The sequence below is a fragment of the Eptesicus fuscus genome, chromosome 17 (assembly GCF_027574615.1).
Source record: "Eptesicus fuscus isolate TK198812 chromosome 17, DD_ASM_mEF_20220401, whole genome shotgun sequence".
Classification (NCBI taxonomy): Eukaryota; Metazoa; Chordata; class Mammalia; order Chiroptera; family Vespertilionidae; genus Eptesicus; species Eptesicus fuscus.
Window position 1 is genome coordinate 55,259,695 of NC_072489.1, and position 20,371 is coordinate 55,280,065.

A 20,371-nucleotide genomic window follows, 5' to 3' on the forward strand; every position below is an offset into this window, starting at 1 on the left:
CTCTACCCACCCTCAACCACCTGTATTAAAAGTAATGGTATTCTCGTTTAAAAATGCAGTAGTCACTGGGAACATGGGTGACTTCTACTCATTAGTAAGCTGGTCAGCTCTGACACCAGTGATAACACATGGGGCGTGGGGGTGGGGTGTAAGGCCCTGAGAGTGGAAACCTAAGGGCAGGCAGGATCACAAACCGACAGCAGACTTCTCTCCTCCAACGCCCCGGATTCTGACTGTCAAGGAAAACGTGGAGAACATCAGTAGGTCTGGGAAAGGGTCCTGACAGAGGGTGGGCTTGCAGAGGAGCCTGGAAGCCTAATCCGCAGACGGGCACCTGAACTCATCTGAACAAATCCGCCCAAGTGCATTGTCCGGTGGGGCCTTGATGTCAGTACAGCCCGGCTCTACTAACCTCAGACTCAGAACAGGTCACAGCCCCAACTTCTTTTACGTATTATAAAAGAAAAGGTCCTCTCCCCACAAAATACCTTTCAAAGACTTCTCCTTGTTTAGAAAGGAAGCTAAATGTTTAAAAAGTAGTTACCATCATTGGTAACATCACAGAAAAGGCTGCATCTGATACTATTTAATTAAAAGAGCATCAATACTCCCTCTTCTGGCCTTACAGCTGTACCAACAGGAATTCTCACTAGTCATTATGAGAAATAATGTAACACCTTGCTGACTGTCCAGAGTATACTTGTTTCCGGTCCGAACTTTGCTCCTGTCTTTTTCTCAACTCGTCAGTTATTTCCAGAGACATGATGAGCAATACATCTAATTCTTTCCATCCATATTTTATTATGGCAAAGGTTTATAAAAAACAAGTGCCAAACGTTTGAGTCAATTATGTGCGACACTTTGATTGGCTGAGTAACTTTGGTAGTCAGCTGGAAGATAAGTACTTTGTCAGAAGACCGTAATTCGTCTGACATTAGACCATCAAGAAGGCAAAAGAGAAATGTGATAGTATCCAACAGTGAAAGTGATTCTGAAGAATGGGCAGAAAAAGACATTTTACCAGCCATGGAGGATCATACAAATATTTCAAGCATAACTGTTCAATTGAAGTAACCAATTTTTTGATAAGGATTTTTTCGATCTCATTACTTCTCAGACCAATTTATACCATCACCAAATGGAAAAATACCACAAAACCTCTGCTAAAACTTCACCATGCACGGATGTTACTTATATGGATATATAAAGTTTTTTGGTTTCATTATATTGATGAGACTAAGGAAAAGGCCAGAATGGAAAGATTACTGGTCGACTCATCCTTTACTTGAATCACCCATATTTCCAAAAAATGTAACTGGAAAGAGGTTCGAGCAAATACATTCTTTCATCTGACTGATAATTCACAAACATATAACACAGACCATCTTTACAAAGTCAGACCTCTTTTAGATCACTTTATCTTGAAATTTAAATCTTTATATATACCAAAACAGCAGTTATCACTTGAAGCAATGACTCCATGGAGAAGACGCATCAGATTCAAGACGTATAATCTGGCAAAAATAATAAAATATGGAATTTTAGTAAGGATGCTTTGTGAAAGTGTGTGCTGCGCCAGCACGGCCAAGGGTGAACCTGAGTGGGGGCGGTGAATGATTGAGAAAAGACAAGAGAATGAAAGCTGGATCTCAGTGGGACACTGTCCCCTCTGATGGAGAGCTAGTGACAGCACCATGGACTACAAGCTGTCTTTCTTTTATAGCCAGATGCCAAGAGGCAAAGTAAGGGCGTGGTCAAGATGTTTACACCATTCTCGTGGGTTTCGATCCTCCTCAATTACATGCACCTGATCCAGCTTTGTTTACTTGCAGCCTCTATCACTTAGGCACGTGGGGCCACGCGTTCGGACCATAGGTTCAAGCTCACAACTACAGCTGTTGGCTATCATGGTGCTGGGAGGGCTCTGCCCTCCATGCTGGGACTTGCACGTGGCCATGAGAGGACTGTGCCCTCTCATTAGTCCAAGGCTTGAACCTGTCCAAACACTGTAGCCACTCTCCACAAAAGAGGAGCTATGTTTGCAACTTCGAGATATATATGGGTGAAGGCAAAAAGTTACAACAGACTATATTATCCGTCTTTCGGCCTTTTCTTGGTTCTTGGCATCATACTTACCAAGATAATTACTACAACAGTGTGTCTACAGCTGAACTATTATTGAAGAACAAAACACTGGTTTGTGGAACAATAATGAAGAACTATAGGTTGCCAAAACTAAGAAAAGTAGACGGCCGCATGGATGAGTTCTCGCTTGAAATAGCTGATCAGCACTGTTAAGTGGCTACAGCCACTATAAAGTTGCAAGTAACATTCTCTAAACTGTGATTTTTCTAATTTCAGAGGAAGACCCAAGATGGTACGGCACATCCACGTGTGCACACCAGCGCACACACAATGCATAAGCTCACAGAGACAACACATTGCAGGGAAACTAAGGGGTCCACATTCATGAAGGACACCTTAGGGCTGTGGTCAGCAAACTGCGGCTCTTTGGCCCCTTGAGTGTGGCTCTTCCACAAAATACCACGGCCTGGGCGAGTCTATCTTGAAGAAGTGGCGTTAGAAGAAGTTTAAGTTTAAAAAATTTGGCTCTCCAAAGAAATTTCAATGGTTGTACTGTTGATATTTGGCTCTGTTGACTAATGCGTTTGCCGACCACTGCCTTAGGGGACCATCCTAGCCACATTTGCCTTCTAGTACACTTGGGTTCCTTTCTTCACGACTGCGTAATGAGACAATTAATGGCACAGGTAAAACTCAAGATCAACAACTGAATATGCAAACATCACCATTATAAACAAAGCAGTTTAAATATAACCACAAATCAACACAAAAACAAATTCTGTAAGTATTTTATTTATCATTAAAGAAAAAACACAGCAGCAAGTTCTGTGTTGGCTTCAATAAGACCAAATAGTTATCTTTAACACAGCTACTACACTCCAGAATTGAAGTCAACACAGTCGTTACTACAAATTACCTGTTGAAGGATCTATCCTAAAGAGAAAAGAAATTAAGAAAAAGAATTTAAACAATTCCTCCAAACCACACATTTATAAATATTGTCATATTTAAAATGCTTGAAAGGCATGAATTCTCCATTAATGGAAAAGCAGTTTGCTATTGGCAACAGAAAAAATATCAGGAACTTTACCAAATGCTTTAAAATTTAAAAGCTGTAACTGTTTTGGATTCACACTTGAGCAGTATTCTTGTCATTTCAATGATGACTGCAAATTGCTTTATACTCACCTCTTTCAAGTAAAATCTGCAGAAAATCCCACTGTATCAGATGTGTGTAATGTTTACTGCACTTATAGTGAACCTAAAAACTTCTTATATTTAGTTGATACCTCAAAACACCTAGAGGTATGTCTCAACTGCTAATGGTGTGAAAACTGTTTCAGCTCCCTGCTTCAGAGTCTTGAAATACATTTTCTAACAGAACCTTACCTCATTCCAAATTAATATCAGATATTTCAAAATCAAAAGAAAAAAGATCAGTCTATACCAAGATACAGGTGTTACTCAATACCTGAAGGGTTCACATCTTAAATTTATTTTTTAGTTTTTCTTTTTTTGTAAACAAGTGATTGATGAAATAATGCCAACACCTTAAATTCCAGAAAATGGCATGGTTTTCCAACCTTCTGTGATACAGTGCATGATCAATCTATTATATAGGATTAATACAAGTTCATGCTTTTTTTTGTGTTATGGTGAGACAACATTAAAGAATCCAATTTAGACTGGTTGAGCACAAGTATAATAATCCTTGAATGTGTTCAAACCTATGTAAGACGTGAGTTTGAATCCATTATTTTGAGACTTAACGTCGTACTGTAGTCCATCCATCTTCATCAGTCTCATTTTTAGTACGACGAAGAGATTCCTTATCTTTCTCAGCTCTCCATGAGGCCTTCTCTTTTTCACCTTCTCTTTCCCGGTCTCGGTCTCTTTCTCGATCTCTTGAAAGAGCTGGAGGAGGAACACGACGAGGGACATCCCGCTCTTCTGCCCGGTCATCTTTCCTGTCATCAGCACGTCTCCAGGAACTTACTAAAAAGTTTAATTAAAGAAAAGAGAGTACATTTGTACTATATTCTATTGGCTGAGACTAAACAGAACGTCAGCTAAAGGAATGCCTCAAATTACTCAGAAATTCTGTATTGAAGGAAACAATACAGAACTGCCATTAAAAAAAAAACAACACAGTAAAAGCTAAATACATTTTGGTCATTTTGATACATTTTCTGACGAAAACTTAATTTAAAAGAACATGGAGATTTAGAGATATAATTCAAATTTGCAAAGAAGAAGAAATCATTGACCTGGGAAGTGTCATAATTGTTTTAACTACAAAAACTAAGACAAAGTGACAAAAATCTTGCTGAATTAAAATTTTAAAATTAAAAGGTTATCTGGAGCTCTTGTTTTAACAACTAGTTAGCCATAAGAATATTTTTTTAATTATGGCTATAATAGAAGAAATACCCTTATAATCCAGTTGTACTAACATAATATTAAAAGCTTGTGAGACAATTACTTGGGTGCAGTGGTCATTTTAAATACTGAAAGTATTTTTCTACTAGTTTCAATTGCTACAATTTCAGAGAAAGAATGTTTTATTTCCACTTTGTACTAATCTATCTTACTTTTATAGGAACTGATAAATTGTTTCCTCATTTAAACTTTATATTTTGCTTACTATCCAATTTAATTAGTCTACTACTATACTTTGAATTTAGAGAGAAGCTAACTTCACAGAGCAACCATTAACTTAAGTTTATGAGAATCGTGAATTCTAAATTGAATAAATGTCCACTATCTATTTTTGGTGTCCATATAAATTTACAAGATATTAAAAAATCCAAAATTCCCCAGTAATGATTCCCCAATGGTTCAGCAGCTGTGTAGACCCTCTCTACCTTCTTCACGCTCTGATCTGATAGGAGGTCCTCTGCGGTCTCTGTCATCTCGTCTTTCTCTTAGATCTCGGCGATCATCCCTCTCACGTCGGCGGTCATCTCTATCCCTATCGTCACGGCGACCTGAATCTCTCCAGCTTGAAGCTTCCTCAGCTGGCCCTCTTCTCCAGTCACCTTCATCCCTGTAGCCATTCAAAATGACATGTTAAGTTCTGATGTTAGACTATATGTGGAATTATAGTGAATATATTATATTACATGGTCCTCAGAGAGTTTATTAATATAATAGGGATAAAGTTTAAACTCATCACTTAATCTCAATCTGATGCCTGAGGAGTGGCAGTCAAATAAGAACATCTGGATGTGTGCTGTCCAACACAGTAGCCACTATCCATCTATGGCTCCTTAAGTTTATATTAACTAAAATAAAATCAAGACACTTCCTCAGGAGCACTAACCATATGCTGAATGGTCAACAGCCACAAATGACTCTGGCCACCATAATGGACATTACAGGTATAGGACATTTTCATTCCTGTAGAAAATTCTATTAAACAGTGATGGCCTAGATTTATCAGTATATAGCCACTATAGCCAAAAGAAGCAAGCAAGAATTACCACTAATAACAGTAAAGAGGCTTTCTGAAACCTATACAATTTTATTAACCAATGTCACCCCAATAGGCCATTTTTTAAAAAAGTAAAGGGGCTTTTAATACTTAAGGGCAATAAAATTGATTGACCTAAACCACAGGGAAAAAGCAATGGACTGATAAAGATACCTGGACCTGTTCCACTACCAGTTATATAAACATGTAGACAGCCACACAGCTCGTGCTTCGTTTTAACACTTTGTTAAGAAGGAACATTCAATTAAATGACAGCTAAAAAAAAATTTTTTTAAGTCTATAATTCTGATAAATATTGGCAGAGGGAGGAATGAGGAACACCATCTCTCAAAAGTGGTCAGGAATATTCAGGAGTCTGTAAGATAATCCTAACTATAACTCCATGGATAGTTTTAATTCGAATATCAAACCTCGGTCTTCGGAAGCGATCATCTCGATCCCCATCTCTCTCTCTGTCCCTTTCTCTCTCTGGATCCTTGTCATTCTCTTCACGATCTTGACTATCTCTCTCTCTTTCTTTTTCTCTGTCCCATTCACGTTCTTCTGGTGGTCTTGATTCTCGAGGTGGACCCCAACTTTCTTCTCTGGCTTTTTCTTTCTCTCTCCATCCACCTATTTTTTAAAGATGCAAAAATATTTTCCACTCAAGAAACAGATTGGCAACTATGAATAGAGATCTTAATGTTGACATTAATCCAGCACCATTCTAAATACTAATTTAAGACACTCCAACCTCTATAAAAAAGAAAACAAACTAAAGCCACTTACATCATTTCACAAGACCCCAGCTCCTATTTGTGACTACCTATCCTGTTTCTCTAACACACAGGAACACATGACATAAGAAACTTATATAGCCCTGGTTGAGTATCCTGTATGCAGTTATTTTGGGTATGTTTTGATGATAAACAACTCACTTAAGCAGAAAATTTAAAGGGTGAAGGGTAGATCTCTAAAGACAGCGCCCCAGCCCTAACCGGTTTGGCTCAGTGGACAGAGCGTCGGCCTGTGGACTGAAGGGTCCCAGGTTCAATTACTGTCAAGGGCATGTACCTTGGTTGCAGGCACATCCCCAGTAGGGGGTGTGGTGTGCAAGAGGCAACTGATCGATGTTTCTCTCTATCCCTCTCCCTTCCTCTCTGTAAAACATCAATAAACTGTATTAAAAAAAACCGATAGAGCCCCAGTTATGTATTCATTTAGACCGTGCCACATTTTCAAAACCTTCCTAACCAAAAGCGCTTTTTCCTGTCCTATTTCTGCCCTCCATCATTTACCACCCACGCAATCATGAAGCAAGGATAAATCCTTGGACACTGCCCAGTACCTCACACTTACCCAGGGAATGTCCAAATCTAGAAACATTTTATTTAGTTAGTTAGTTAGTTAGTCCTCAGCCAAGGATATTTTTCCATTGATTCTTAGAGTGGAAGGGAAAAGACAGAGAGAAAAACCTCGATGTGAGAGACACATCGATTGGTTTCCACCCGCAAATGCCCAGACCAGGACCGGTGATCGAACCTGCAACCAAGGTACATGCCCTTGACTGGAATTGAACCCAGAACCCTTCAGTCTGAGGGCCAATGCTCTATCCACTGAACCAAACCTGCTAGGGCCATTTTATTTATTTATATATGCACACAAAGAGGCCAAAGGCAACAGAGATCTCAATGAAAATGTATTACAGTTTTAAGGCTAATAATTATTATTGCTGTTAGCATTTATATTACCATGTGCCATAGCACTATTCCAAACTCTGAGCTGAGTAGAGTTCATATTTGCTAATTTGCCTGTATGCTAAAATTTATACCCCCAAAATTAATACTCAAGAACTTCTATAGTCACTAGCAGACATGTGCAAAGTTGCAAAATATTTTGAGTCGCCTGACAAGTACATTTTCAGCAGAGGTTGAATAAGGCAACATTGCCTTCTTGCTGCATATCTCATACTTCAAATAAGTATCCTATTGGAGGTCTAGGTTTGCATTTTTTGAGCTTTTGGTTGGTGATTTCACTGTTTAAATGGCCTCCAAGGATTGGGCTGAAATGTTCTCTAGTGTTCCCAAGCAAAGAAGGCAATGGATGAGAGAAAATATTTGCGTTAGATAAGCTTATTCAGGAAAATATTACAATACTTTAGTTATGAGTATTAATCAACATTAATCAACATTATATATTAAATAAGGTATCTTTAAATAGAAATATAAAAAACAAGTTATGTATTGACTGCTTGACAAAACTTGTAAATAAAAGGCTCACGGGAACCTACCTTTGCTCACGGGAGCAAATGGTTCAGAATTCACAGAGACTTTATAAAACACAACTATCCCCACTTAATGAGAATTGACTACACTATTGTCCCCATTTTCCAGGAGGCACAGAAAAGGTAAGTGGCTTACCCAAAGTCACGCAGCCAGACAGTAGGAAGAAGTGACGCCAGAAGAGACAGAAGGATACAACAGAAACCACGAAGGGTTAAGGCACGGAAGCTGCTCACTGAAACTTGCATTTAGAACAGATTGCCCTGGTTATTACACAAAAACTCGAATTGGGGGTGGGAGAGCCAGCAGAGACCAGTAACAGCAAGAGTTCAAGGGAAGAATGATGGTGGACCAGACCCAAGTACATGCAGGGGAAATAGAAGTGGGTGGGCTTAAGGAACACTGATAAGCCAGAACTGAACTAAATAAAAGCTTTAACTTAAAGGATGAAAGACAGAGCAAAGAACTTCCAGATTTGCAGCTTATACGATTAGCTTGAAAGTGGAATCCCAAAGAGAAGTGGGTGCTTGTATGTATGCATGTGGGTAGAGTGTTATGTATGAAGTCAGTTTTGACAGGTGTGTAAAGTGTCACTGACACTTCCAGGTAGAGATGTGCTGTGTACAGTATACAGCTGGAAACAAGAGATCTGAAGGTGTCATCTGGAGACCGTAAAAATCACAGACTTGTACATAATTACTCAAAACAGTGAAGTATGAAAAGATGATCAGACCTAAGACTGGCAAACAAGGAAATGAGCTCTTGCTGTGAGAATAATCCCATGGTTGGCAAGAGCACAGACAAACGTTTATTACAAGAAGGCTGGTCCAGAACAGAACCTGATGAGCAAGGACACTGAAGGTATGGACACAGGAAGAAGAGCCCTTAAAGAAGCAGTCAAAAAGGCAAAAGGAAACAAAGAGAAAAAGGGGTGGGTCACCTGTGTGGGGCATTGAAGGTAAGTAAGCTTTGACATAAGTCACTGCAGAGATATTCAAGAAAAGGTAAAAAATCAGTTTACTTAAAAACTAATAGGAATACAAACCAATCTGTCGTATATCAAAGTGTGTGTGGGGGTTTTTTCCAGTTGAAAAATAACTTTTATTAATTAAATAAAAATGTAGTCATTTGAGATACTCCTTGTTTGGAACAACCTGCTATCATCTATAGAACAGTGGACACTAGATTGTGTAAAACTTTTACTTTCTACTTGTAAATACATCAAATAGAGTCTATAAAGAATGCAATCTGAATTTCTGAATCCCAGAATTTTACCTGGCTTGACAAATGGTCTCCAGAGACCAGGTCTTGAGTCCTCGCCCCTTCTGCTGGGAATCCGATCATCATCAGCCCGTCTTGAGATCCGGTCATCATCCATGTTTCTCCAAGGACCCCTGTCATCATCAGTACCACGCCTGGGAATTCTATCATCATCGGCATTCCTCCAAGGTCCTCGATCTTCATCCAGCCCGCGCCTGGGCCCCCGGTCATCATCCAGGCCTCTCCTTGGACCTCGGTCATCATCCGCATTACGCCAGGATGACCGCTCATCATCAGCACCTCCTCGCCGCGGCCCCCGATCTTCATCCATACCACGTCTTGGTCCTCGGTCCTCATCAGCTGCCCGCCAATTTCCTCTGTCCTCATCCAGTCCTCGTCTAGGTGGTCGATCATCATCCATATGCCGCCAGCTTCCCCTATCTTCATCACCAATTCGTCTGGGAGGCCTGTCATCATCACCAATTCGTCTGGGAGGCCTGTCGTCATCACCGAGTCGCCTGGGAGGCCTGTCGTCATCACCGAGTCGCCTGGGAGGCCTGTCATCATCACCAATTCGTCTGGGAGGCCTGTCGTCATCACCAATTCGTCTGGGAGGCCTGTCGTCATCACCGAGTCGCCTGGGGGGCCTGTCGTCATCACCGAGTCGCCTGGGAGGCCTGTCGTCATCACCAATTCGTCTGGGGGGCCTGTCGTCATCCGCATTGCGCCAGGAATGCCGATCATCATCTGCCCCACGGCGAGGGAACCTATCTTCATCAGGACCACGTCGAGGGGCTCTGTCATCATCCATGCCCCGCCTGGGAATTCGGTCATCATCTGGTCTAAGAGAAGACTCTCTATCTTCATCTTCTCCCAACCGCCTTGGGCGTTCTTCATCTCTTCTAATAGGCCTCTCCTCATCTCGCCCTTCTCCACGTCTCCACTCCCTACAGAGCAACAAGCCAAAAAAACATCTTTAAGAATCATTTTCTTAAAAAGCACATGGTGCTTTTGGGAATTACTGCACTTTTAAAAAGCACTTTGGTGTAAATCCTTTAAACCTATTCCTACAATATGTTCTCCTAATTAAAAACAAAAAACAAATGAAACAAAAAAAAAAAACACAAAATGCAAACTATTACATCAATAAATAATAAACCAATAAGCAGACAACTGCCTTAAAAGGGCATCTATACTTTTCCAGGAATACCTTGGCAATTTCATTATAAAGGATGGTTTGATCTAAAGGAAAAGAAAAATGTCATGAATGTTCATTCTTACTCTAACTGCTAATATTATTCCAGAACTCATTCCTCAAGATGTTCAGAAGTCAGCAATTATAGCAGTGTTGAAGTAAACTATGAAAAACATTTCAGTACGAGACATACACACAATTCTTCACAACTCTCCTCTCCCACCCCTACAAATAAACCAAATTAGAAAACCACCAATGAGATATTCACAGAACCTGTGATTGATGGTACCATTTTCCTTCACTCTACTTACTTCTCTGGCGGGCCTCTCCTCCACTCAGAATCGACTTCAGGTCCTTTTCTCCATGTGCCTTCTGAATCTCTATCTCCCCAGCGAGAGTCCTACATTGACCAAAGTTAGTAAGATGCACTACATTGGGAACAATTACTATTGTTATTATTATGCAAACGTTTTGTACTTATATTAAACAATCTTAAGTCATTAAATATAAATGTTTTAAAATTATTTCTTTTAATCTGAAATCAGACCGAAAGTACAGTGAAATGTATTGTGAATGGATTTATAAATTGATAACCACCTGCAAGCAATCTGGCAGCATTCCCCCTAAAATCATTTAAATGTCTATAAATTTTCTTTGACCTAGAAATTCCCTTATAAGATGTGTAAAAAGCTGAGTGTCATCACAGTGCCTACTAAAGAGGTGAAGCAAATGAAATGTCTAATAGGGGATGGTTAGATTAACATTTCCCTCTTCAAAATATTATGCTGTCAATAAAATTATGGAGAGGGTGTGAGAGATACTCAACACCCTTAAGGTGAAAATGTAAATGTAGTACCTCTATAAGAAGCAATGCATATAATTTTAATCACAAACACTTCTGACACAGCTTGACTGTTCCTACAAACATAAGGCCAAAGTCAGAAAAGAACACTAAAAACAAGCTCTAGGCATGGGATGGAAGTACTGAAATAAAAATCTAAGAAGCTGAGGATAACTATAATCCCTTGTAGATGAATATGAGGATCTTAATTTAAAATTTAAAGTGTCGAAGCCTTCAACAACTGACAAGAAGAAGCAGTGAAGGACAAGAATGGCCAGATGATAAGAACTACTGACTCTGGGCTATCTCTTAAAATGGGAGTTGTTCTAAGAGACTTTCCCAAGTGAACATTGTGGGAGAAAATATTAACTCAAGTTGTTATAGTAACTCATAACTCCAATGGAGGGAATGTCCACCCCAGAAAACCAAGTTTCTCTTACTATTCATACTCATCCTGCAAATTAAACTCAAAGAATTCAACTTATGAGGTTTTAGTACAAATATTAGAACTTCAAAGGAGATTTTGGGGGTGGCTATGAGAGCCATTAAACAAACAAATGAAAAGAATTCTGAAAAATTAACATGATCGCCAAAACTTTTAAAGTCACTTGGTAGATCAACAGCAGAATAGGCTCTATTGATAAACATAGAAACTAAACAGGAATCACAGAAAACCAGTACAAAAGGACAAAGATTTGAAAAAATGAAACATTAAAAGATATAAATAGAACTTTGAAAGGCCAGAATAGAGACGAGAAAAAAATTTCCCTAAGTTAAGGAAATCCAATCTTCTCTGAGTAAATCCTCTGACTGAAAGGGCACATGTGCCAAAAAGGAAGACTCATAAAGACCACACACGTAGGCAACTAACCATAGTGTTAAACTCCCGTTACCCCAAAGATAGAGAAAAAGTCTAAACGCTTCCAAGGAATAAAGAGTGTCTACCAAGACGATTATCAAGCCTCCACCCCAATGTGTACTAGAACAGTGAGCACAGGGCTAAGTCTCTGGGAGAGGAGGATTTAGAACTGGCTCAACCATTGTTCAACTGTGAGATAAAAACAAAACCTCTTTTGAGACATACACAAAGACATTCTGAAAAAATTAAGATGATAAAATACAAAACAAAAAGAAGTTATCTGCAAAGGGGGAAAGGTGATAGAGTGTAAACATATTTGAAACTAAATCATGTTTGCCAATATGGCCGTAAAACTTAAATGAGTCCTTAAATAGAGAACTTTTTAACGCTCTGGGGGGCAAAAACATGCAGCTGGTTGCAACACAACATAAATAAAGGTATGCTCAGAATTTTGTTTTGTTCTGAAGAGGCAAAAGAGTTCTCAAAATTTACAGGCTATTAAAGTTTACATGATTTTGGAAAACATGAATGGTCATTACTAAAAGAACAGAGAAAACAAAGTTCTTAAGTTTGACTTAAAGAAAAGAAGGGATGGCAGGCACATGGAAGCAAATAAAAAGCTCCAAACTCTATATGAGGAATAAAACAAGTAATAATAGTTACCATGTTAAATGTGAATAGATACAACTAAACACTCTCCACTCAACCAGTGTGGCTCAGTGGTTGAGCGTCCACCCATGCACCAGGTCTCTAGTTTGAATCCTCATCAGGCCACATGCCTGGGTTGCAGGCTCAATTCCCAGCAGAGTGCTTGCAGGAAGCAGCCAATCGATGTTGATAGAGTCTCTCTTTGATATTTCTACCTCTCCCCCCATCTCCCTTCCACTCTAAAAATCAATAAAAACATTAAAAAAAAAAAAAAAGACTAAAAACTCTCTAATTAAAAGAAGGTGAAGGTGGGGGACAGAGGGGGATAAAACAGAAACTAAATGTTAAAATACACAAAACGATGAACACAGATTTGCAAAAACTACAAGAAAAAACTTGGAAACCCACAATCATAGGAAGTTACCTCAAGTTCTTCAGAAGATGAAGTTCCCCTAAGTCACCAGGACGGAGCAAATTAGATAACACAACAGCCCTAGTTTCATACATATACACAGAACTTTGTGCCCAAGAGGAAAGAATACTCATAAAACCTGACCATATTTTATAACACAAGGGAAAATGTATTAAATTCAAAAAAATTAGAAACCATATAAGCCACAATCATCAGTAACAAGGAAAGTAAAAATAGAAATTAGTGACAAGAGTAACGAAGTGAAAGTCTATCATCCACATACACATTAAACTAAAATTGAAGACTACACAGGTAACTTAGTAACGGTTCTTAAGACAGGCAAAGAGCATGCAGATAGATGTCACAGACACGTGATAAAGGATAAAACTAGCTCAGTCTGGCTGAAGTATAGATGACTAAGAAAAGCTAATGAAAAAAGCAGTAAACATGAAAGGCCTTAACTGTTAAGACATGTTTTAACCTTTGGTTCCAAGTAATGAGTACCAACCAAAAGAAGGTTTGAAACCCAAGAGCAGGTGTAATGATCAAATACTCAGTATGAAAAATCAAGCAGCTCACAATGTAGAGGACGGTCTGATGCTGGGGGAAGATTATGACCAGGAAAAATAGTAAGGAGACCAGTAAGTAATACAGGCAAAAGAAAACTGAAGTAAGGCAGGAATATAAAAACAGAAAGGAGAGGGATTCAAAACTCTTGTGATTAAAATGGGTAACAGTACTACCAGCCAGGAGAGGGAATTAAAGAGACTCGAGATAGTGGGGGAGGAAACAGCTGCATATTAAATATAACAGAGCAGCATTTGAACTGATGGACAATCTCGTTAAAAAGCAGGTTCTGATTCAGGTTTGGTGCCGGGCCTGAGACTCTGCATTTCTAACAAGCTCCCAGGGGATGCTGAATATTGATGGTCCGCCAACTTCGAGTGGCAAGGAGTTAAGAGAACTCACATCATTCTTTTAATTCACAGCAACTCCTTCCTAGAAACACAGAAGAGTCCCTCTTTCCATAGCACTAATGAGTATTATATCTTATCAACTACTTAGGTCTTATGAGATTCACTCTGACTGACAAGTACAATAGACCGAAGTCTACAAAAATCTCAGATCCACTAACAGAAGTTTAATTTTCTCCCTTTATGAACCTCCTGCCTTTGGAAAGACAAAGCAATACCAGACTTCCAGAGACATGACTGAAACTGGTTCAAAACACCAAGCCCAGACATTGACATATGCACTGACATATATGTATCATGAAGAGAGAACAAGTCATCCCAGGGAAAGCAATGTTTATATACTCACCTTTCTAGAAAGTGGATCTTCACCAAGTCTTCTCTCTTCCTCTCTACGACGCTCCCTTTCTTCAATTTCCAGCTCCCTTTGGCGTTTTTTCCTTTCTACTTCTTCTAACTTCTTGACCCGCTCCTGATATTCTCGAAGCTCTTCCTCACGTTTTGCCCGTTCTGCACGTTCTCTCTCTTCACGCTCTATATAACGTATTAGGTTAGAGTGTGCCTCCTACCTGCACCTTTCCTTTAGTGCTAGGTCTACTTCTTTGGTATTAAACATGCATAATATAGAGGCAAATCCTTTTTAAGAATTTAAAAATAGCTTACTATCAGCTAAAGGACAGAAGATATTTGAGAAAACAAGTATTATGCCATCATCATTAGTAGTTTTGTAATGACTTAAGAAGACACTAGGAATCCCTCCTCAAATCCTGAGCATCTCTGATACCAAAGGATCATTTGACAGACTTCATCTGACAGATATTCCTAAATAAATGTGCGTACTACACAGAATATAGTATTAAAAAATTTAAAAGCAGTATTGATTTTTAAAAGAACACCAAAAATGTGAGATTCAGCTGATATGACATAGTATCTTCACATCAAGCAAAAGTTAAGATCCCAGAAACTGAGAACTAGTTAGTTGCAGTTAATAAGTCAATGATCCCTACATCCCAATTCATTGATTTTCTAAATCAGACTGCTATAAACTGACCTAATATCAACCTTGTGTAATCCACCTCCAATCTTGGTCTACAGTTAAGTTACCTTTTAGCATTTGCTCTTCTGCCCTCCTTTGCTCTTCCTCTTCCTTTTCTCTATAGTAGGTTATTCTGCGTTCTTCTTTACGTTGCCTTTTACGTTCTTCCAAGCGATTATGCCTTTCTTCTGCTAATCGCTTTTCAAACTGTTGAAGTTTTTCCTGTAATTGGTTACCCCAAATTAAATAAATATATATCAATTTTTTTGGAAGAGCTACAAAACTAACAGAAAGTTTTAAGTTTACAAAAGCAATGCAGGTTTCTTGGAACCATAAAAAGCAACCTTCAAGTAAAAAAACTAGAATTTCCAAATGATTGAAGGTTTTCTCAAATTTCTAAACACGTAAATTGTTGACAATATTAAGTGGGCCTGCCACCATACAAATTAAAATGAATGATTAAATTAGAATGTTAGGAACAGGACACTTGATTTTTTTTCTTTCTGTAAACAGTAAACAAAAGCTTGTATCAATTGCAAATTTTATGCAGCCCACCATCGCCTTTAGAAAAATAGTGACTACTTAGCTTAGAAAATATTTAAGAAATTTTCTATTAAAATATTATTTGAATGGTAACATTACATATGTTAGTTCAATACAGAATGTGCTACGGTACTGCAGAAGAACGCTTAAGGCAAAACTAAAACTCATGAACATTTCCCTGAAACCATAAATGTACCTCATAAACAGATTGTCGTGCTGCCTTGAGTCGCATTTCAAATAAATCTCTGTCTTCAAGCATTCGTGACATTCGATTCTTGTGTTCAAGAGCCTTTTCCCGTTCTAGCTGCATAGTAGTAATCTGCAAATACATAATACAAAGTTAAATTTCCAAAGCATTCATTATCTGATTACTAATTTACCCCAAATCCTGGCATATCCTTGCAGAATACAAGCAGCTCCTGTGCCTCATCAACCTTACTATCCTTCATGCCAGCATGTCCCTAGGAAGGCAATCAGCGAGATGGATAAACGAGACATCTGCAAGAACGTTTTTATTTAGGCCCACAGTAGCACAAATTTCTATAAAGGAAAAACTATAACTATGTATATGGTAAAACAAATAAAACACCAAAAAATGGTAGTAAGCACTATGGTTGAATTATTAAAGACATTTCTTCCTTAAAAACCGGAGGTTTAGGCAAGATGAACTACAGATTAAAGAAGGCTTTTCCTTTTGTGTCATAAGTGGAAAAAAATGGAAGGCTTCAGGGAAGAGATTGCAGCAAATCATCTCAAATATTTTATTTGGTCTGCAGCACTTTTCCTAATTTTATATCACAAAAATTTCAACTTCTAAAAAAATTTGGAAGAACTGGCAATACTTGTCCCAGAATGACAACAATCCAATGGAATTGAGAAAGGGCTGCGTTCTCCACACTGCAGTCCCCACAAATGTACGCTGTCTCCTGCCTGTGGTTACTTTACTCTTTTTTTAACCAGAACCAAGTCATTTCTTTTTATTATAAATTTGGCTACTACAAGCAAACCTTACTTTTGTATCATCAAGTAAACAAAGACTAAAAAAACTATAGATGGAATTGTTTAGTCACAAAACAGCATATTGTATGATTCCATTTACATAAAATACCCAGAATAGCCAAATCTAAAGGCAAAAAAGATTAGTGGTTGCCCATAGCCAGGTGGTAGAAAGTTTAGTTCTACATGAGGAATAACTGATAAATGAGTACCAAGCTTATGTTTGGGGTATGTTATAAAATTAGATAGTTGCACAATTCTGTACTAAAAAAGCTGCACACGATGGTGTGTGAATTCTGTCTCCTTAAAGTGTTTTTAAAAACTAAACTTGTCAGCTGTCCTTTGTATTTTGTAAGTCGCATTTTTTAATCTCACTATGAAAATTTCTATCTGTCCACCAATCTGTTAGTTTGCACCCACTAAAGCACACCATTTCTGGCAAAAGTTTACAAAACAAATCAATTCTGCCCTAGTTGGTTTGGCTCAGTGGATAGACCATCGGCCTGCGGACCAAAGCGTCCCAGGTTCGATTCCGGTCAAGGGCACGTACCTTGGTTACAGGCTCCTCCCTGGCACAGGCCCTAGTCAGGGCTGGAACAGAAGACAACCAACTGATGTGTTTCTCTCAGTCTTTCCCTCTCTTCCACTCTCCCCAAAAATCAATGGAAAAATGTCCTTTGGTGAGGATTAACATAATAAATCAATTTTGATAGCCTGGTCCCATTAGTGACAGAGGATTTAATTATAGCTTACAATCTAAAAATATTTCAATTAAATTAAAATCTTACTCTTTCTTCTTCTTGTTGTTCCCACAGATCCATGTCTTTAATTCTCTGTTCTTCATAAGCACTTTTTATTAAAGGGATTTCTTCCAAGCGTTTAGCTCTCTCAAAATAATCAATCTGAATAACATGAAAATAAATGTAGTTTAAAAAAACATATATTTTAATCTGACATGTTAAAATTTTACGTTCTTTCATTTACCTTCTTTTCTTGATTCTTCAGGCGTTCCTGAAGTTCCTTCTTTTCTTTCTCTAGTTGTTCAACCTGCTTAGCCATGATGAAATCTGGATCCAGTTCTTCAAGATCCTGAAAGTTAATACAAATGCACAATCATTAATAAGAATGTAAGAAAAACGCAATGGAGCACTGCTTCTAGAATCAAATCCTAAATTACTTTTTATACAATGGGTAAATTTAAGCAATGTAAAAATGTTTTACAACAGCCACGTTTCCACTTGATTATAAGGACAAAAATATGCATGTACCCAAACTCCGTTTTAACAGTGGTAAAAAACTGTACAGCTATTAAAAACAAATCAGAGACCCAGTGCACAAAAATTCGTGCACTGGGGTGGGGGGGAGGGAGGGTGTCCCTCAGCCCAACCTGCCCTACTGACGGCTTAGGCCCACTCCCTAGGGCCTCCCTCTGTGGGGAGGCGACCAGGATGATCAGGGGAAGGCGCCGCCCCTATCACTGAGCTGCTGCTGCCACTGCTGGCCGTGGCGGCTGTGAAGCCTGAACCCCGGACCTCACAGCCGCCGGGGAGCCCACAGCTGCATATTACCCTTTTAGTATAGATCCGTGGTTGGCAAACTGCGGCTCACGAGCCACATGTGGCTCTATGGCCCCTTGAGTATGGCTCTTCCACCAAATACCACGGCCTGGGCAAGTCTATTTTGAAGAAGTGGCATTAGAAGAAGTTTAAAAAATTTCAAAAGTTGTACTGTTGATATTGGACTCTGTTGACTAATGAGTTTGCCGACCACTGGTATAGATTATTAGTATGGATGCTTACTTCACAGATTTTAGTTAATAAATCCTGTGTACCAAAATAAATGAAGCAACCAAATAACCCAAAATAAACCAGTAAGTGATAAAGGACTGTGCTTCTAAGAGATCTGGATAAAACTAAGTTTAATGAGTAATGTACTACATACTTCAATATCAATATCTTTGAATGCTTTGGCACCCAGTTCTGTTTTCTTGATCTGTTCCAGCCGCTCACGAACAGTTTTCTTTTTGATTTGTTCATGCTCCTGTAAGATACGTTCCTTCTCTCTCTCCTTTGCCTCCTGTCTCAGCCTCTCTTCTTCAGCCTTCCGTACTTTCTGGAGTTCAGCTTCCCGCTGCTCCAATTCTTCTTTCTCACGCTGAATATTCAGACTCTCAAGCCGCTCTTTCCTTTCCTCAATTGTCTGACGGCGAGCCAGGATACGCTGATGCTCCTTCCGTGAATTTTTAAGGTACGCAGTAACAGCCAACTGATGTTGTTCTTCTTTCTCTTGCTTCAAAAACAAATGCATTTAAAAAATTAAGTGACATACCATGGGTATTAGCCATCAAAAATTACTAAATAATCCTTCTATTATTAAATGCAAATACCCTTATGTATTTGCATTTAATAATAGAAGATGACATTATTCAAACTACAAGCTCTCAGATCCAAATGCTATGTCGCTACTCCCACAACAATGACATAGCTGAAACAGTTGTATGTGCTAGGTCAACTTTTCTTTGCACCAAATCTCCTTTGAAGTGTTCAAGCCAGGGAGGAATACTAACAACACACAAACAAAGAAAAATACGTAGGCATGAAGGCAAAGCCCAATCAATCATAGTACTCCCAATTGGGATCATCATTGTGTGGTCTGTTGTATGCCCACCTAATACTTGTATTATTATGTGTAATGTATTATTTTACCCAATGGAAGGCATCTCAGTATGCTGTACATCTGATAAAGACATTTGCTAAAAATACCAAAAATACCAAATACAACTGAATAGGTAAATCTATATTAAATCCCTTCTTTCAGACACCATCTCAAACCTTTTTGTGAAAGACATAGCATAAGGGCCCCTCATAATTCCTGTAGTCTATTTCTCCCAAAGATGCATACCAGTATATGAGCTGGTTTAATGACTTCAAGTGCTTTTGCGAGTACTGAGGACATGGCTGTCAGCTGGTTTCTTATCTGTTCCGAAGGCATACTTTGCAAATAAGGACCAAGTGGAGCATCTTCTCGAGTAGCGTAATTCAAATCAGATCCAAAACTAAGGGTCCGAGAAGTGTGGTCAATACGAACCTTTGAAAAGTAAATATTATCATCAATAGTTAAGTCTGTATGTATATATGAAGTCCAACTTCTGGTAAAAAATTTCAACTGAACTTGAGAAAAAAATTAATGAAAGAATGTTGAATACAAAACCTACAAGATTAGCTCAGGAAAGCTTTAAATCGGTGCCAATGTACCAAGAGCTAAGAAACAAAGGTTATGTGTTTTTAATCCTCAAAGGGCCTTGCCTTTCCCCTCAGTGTCCCCTTACAGCACATACCTGCAGGTCGCAGTGCCTGGCTGCATCTACAATGGCACGTTCCAGTTGGAAAGCATCAACAAAAGGAACCAGAGAAGTCAAACGAGAAAACTCAATGCTCTGATAAATTTGTGCCACCTGTATAAAAAACACACAACGTTACTAAGAATAGTTTATCGTTTATTCAGCATTTTTTATATGCAGTCTTACACAATCACTAAAGGCCCCACGGTGCAGTGGGGTCCCCCAGCCTGGCCTGAGCCCTCTTGTAATCCGGGACCCCTCAGGGGATGTTGGAGAGCCAGTTTTGGCCCGATCACCACAGGCCAGGCCAAGGGACCCCACTGGTGCACAATCGAGGCCAGGGAGGGACCATGGGAGGGTTACAGGGCATGTCTGGCCCTTCTCACCCAATCCCGATCAGCCAGACCCCAGCAGCAAACTAACCTATCAGT

At 39.0% G+C, this 20,371-nt stretch overlaps 1 protein-coding gene across 3 annotated transcripts in view; it reads right to left on the bottom strand.

The window, feature by feature from the left end:
* Positions 1 to 2,857: 2,857 nt before the first annotated feature.
* The window catches only part of EIF3A (eukaryotic translation initiation factor 3 subunit A), a 31,993-nt gene continuing 14,479 nt past the window's right edge, over positions 2,858 to 20,371 (bottom strand). For 2 of the 3 annotated variants that reach the window (XM_054728617.1, XM_054728620.1), the window contains 13 exons: positions 19,938 to 20,054; positions 19,502 to 19,687; positions 18,542 to 18,889; positions 17,585 to 17,689; positions 17,389 to 17,502; positions 15,801 to 15,923; positions 15,130 to 15,283; positions 14,375 to 14,559; positions 10,606 to 10,694; positions 9,115 to 10,046; positions 5,989 to 6,190; positions 4,950 to 5,131; positions 2,858 to 4,080 (listed from right to left, as the gene is read on the bottom strand). In XM_054728617.1, the coding sequence (XP_054584592.1) occupies positions 3,851 to 4,080; positions 4,950 to 5,131; positions 5,989 to 6,190; positions 9,115 to 10,046; positions 10,606 to 10,694; positions 14,375 to 14,559; positions 15,130 to 15,283; positions 15,801 to 15,923; positions 17,389 to 17,502; positions 17,585 to 17,689; positions 18,542 to 18,889; positions 19,502 to 19,687; positions 19,938 to 20,054 (2,967 nt within the window). In that variant the 3' untranslated portion in view covers positions 2,858 to 3,850. The remainder of the gene's footprint in view (positions 4,081 to 4,949; positions 5,132 to 5,988; positions 6,191 to 9,114; positions 10,047 to 10,605; positions 10,695 to 14,374; positions 14,560 to 15,129; positions 15,284 to 15,800; positions 15,924 to 17,388; positions 17,503 to 17,584; positions 17,690 to 18,541; positions 18,890 to 19,501; positions 19,688 to 19,937; positions 20,055 to 20,371) is intronic. The other variant, XM_054728619.1, reaches the window with a different exon arrangement.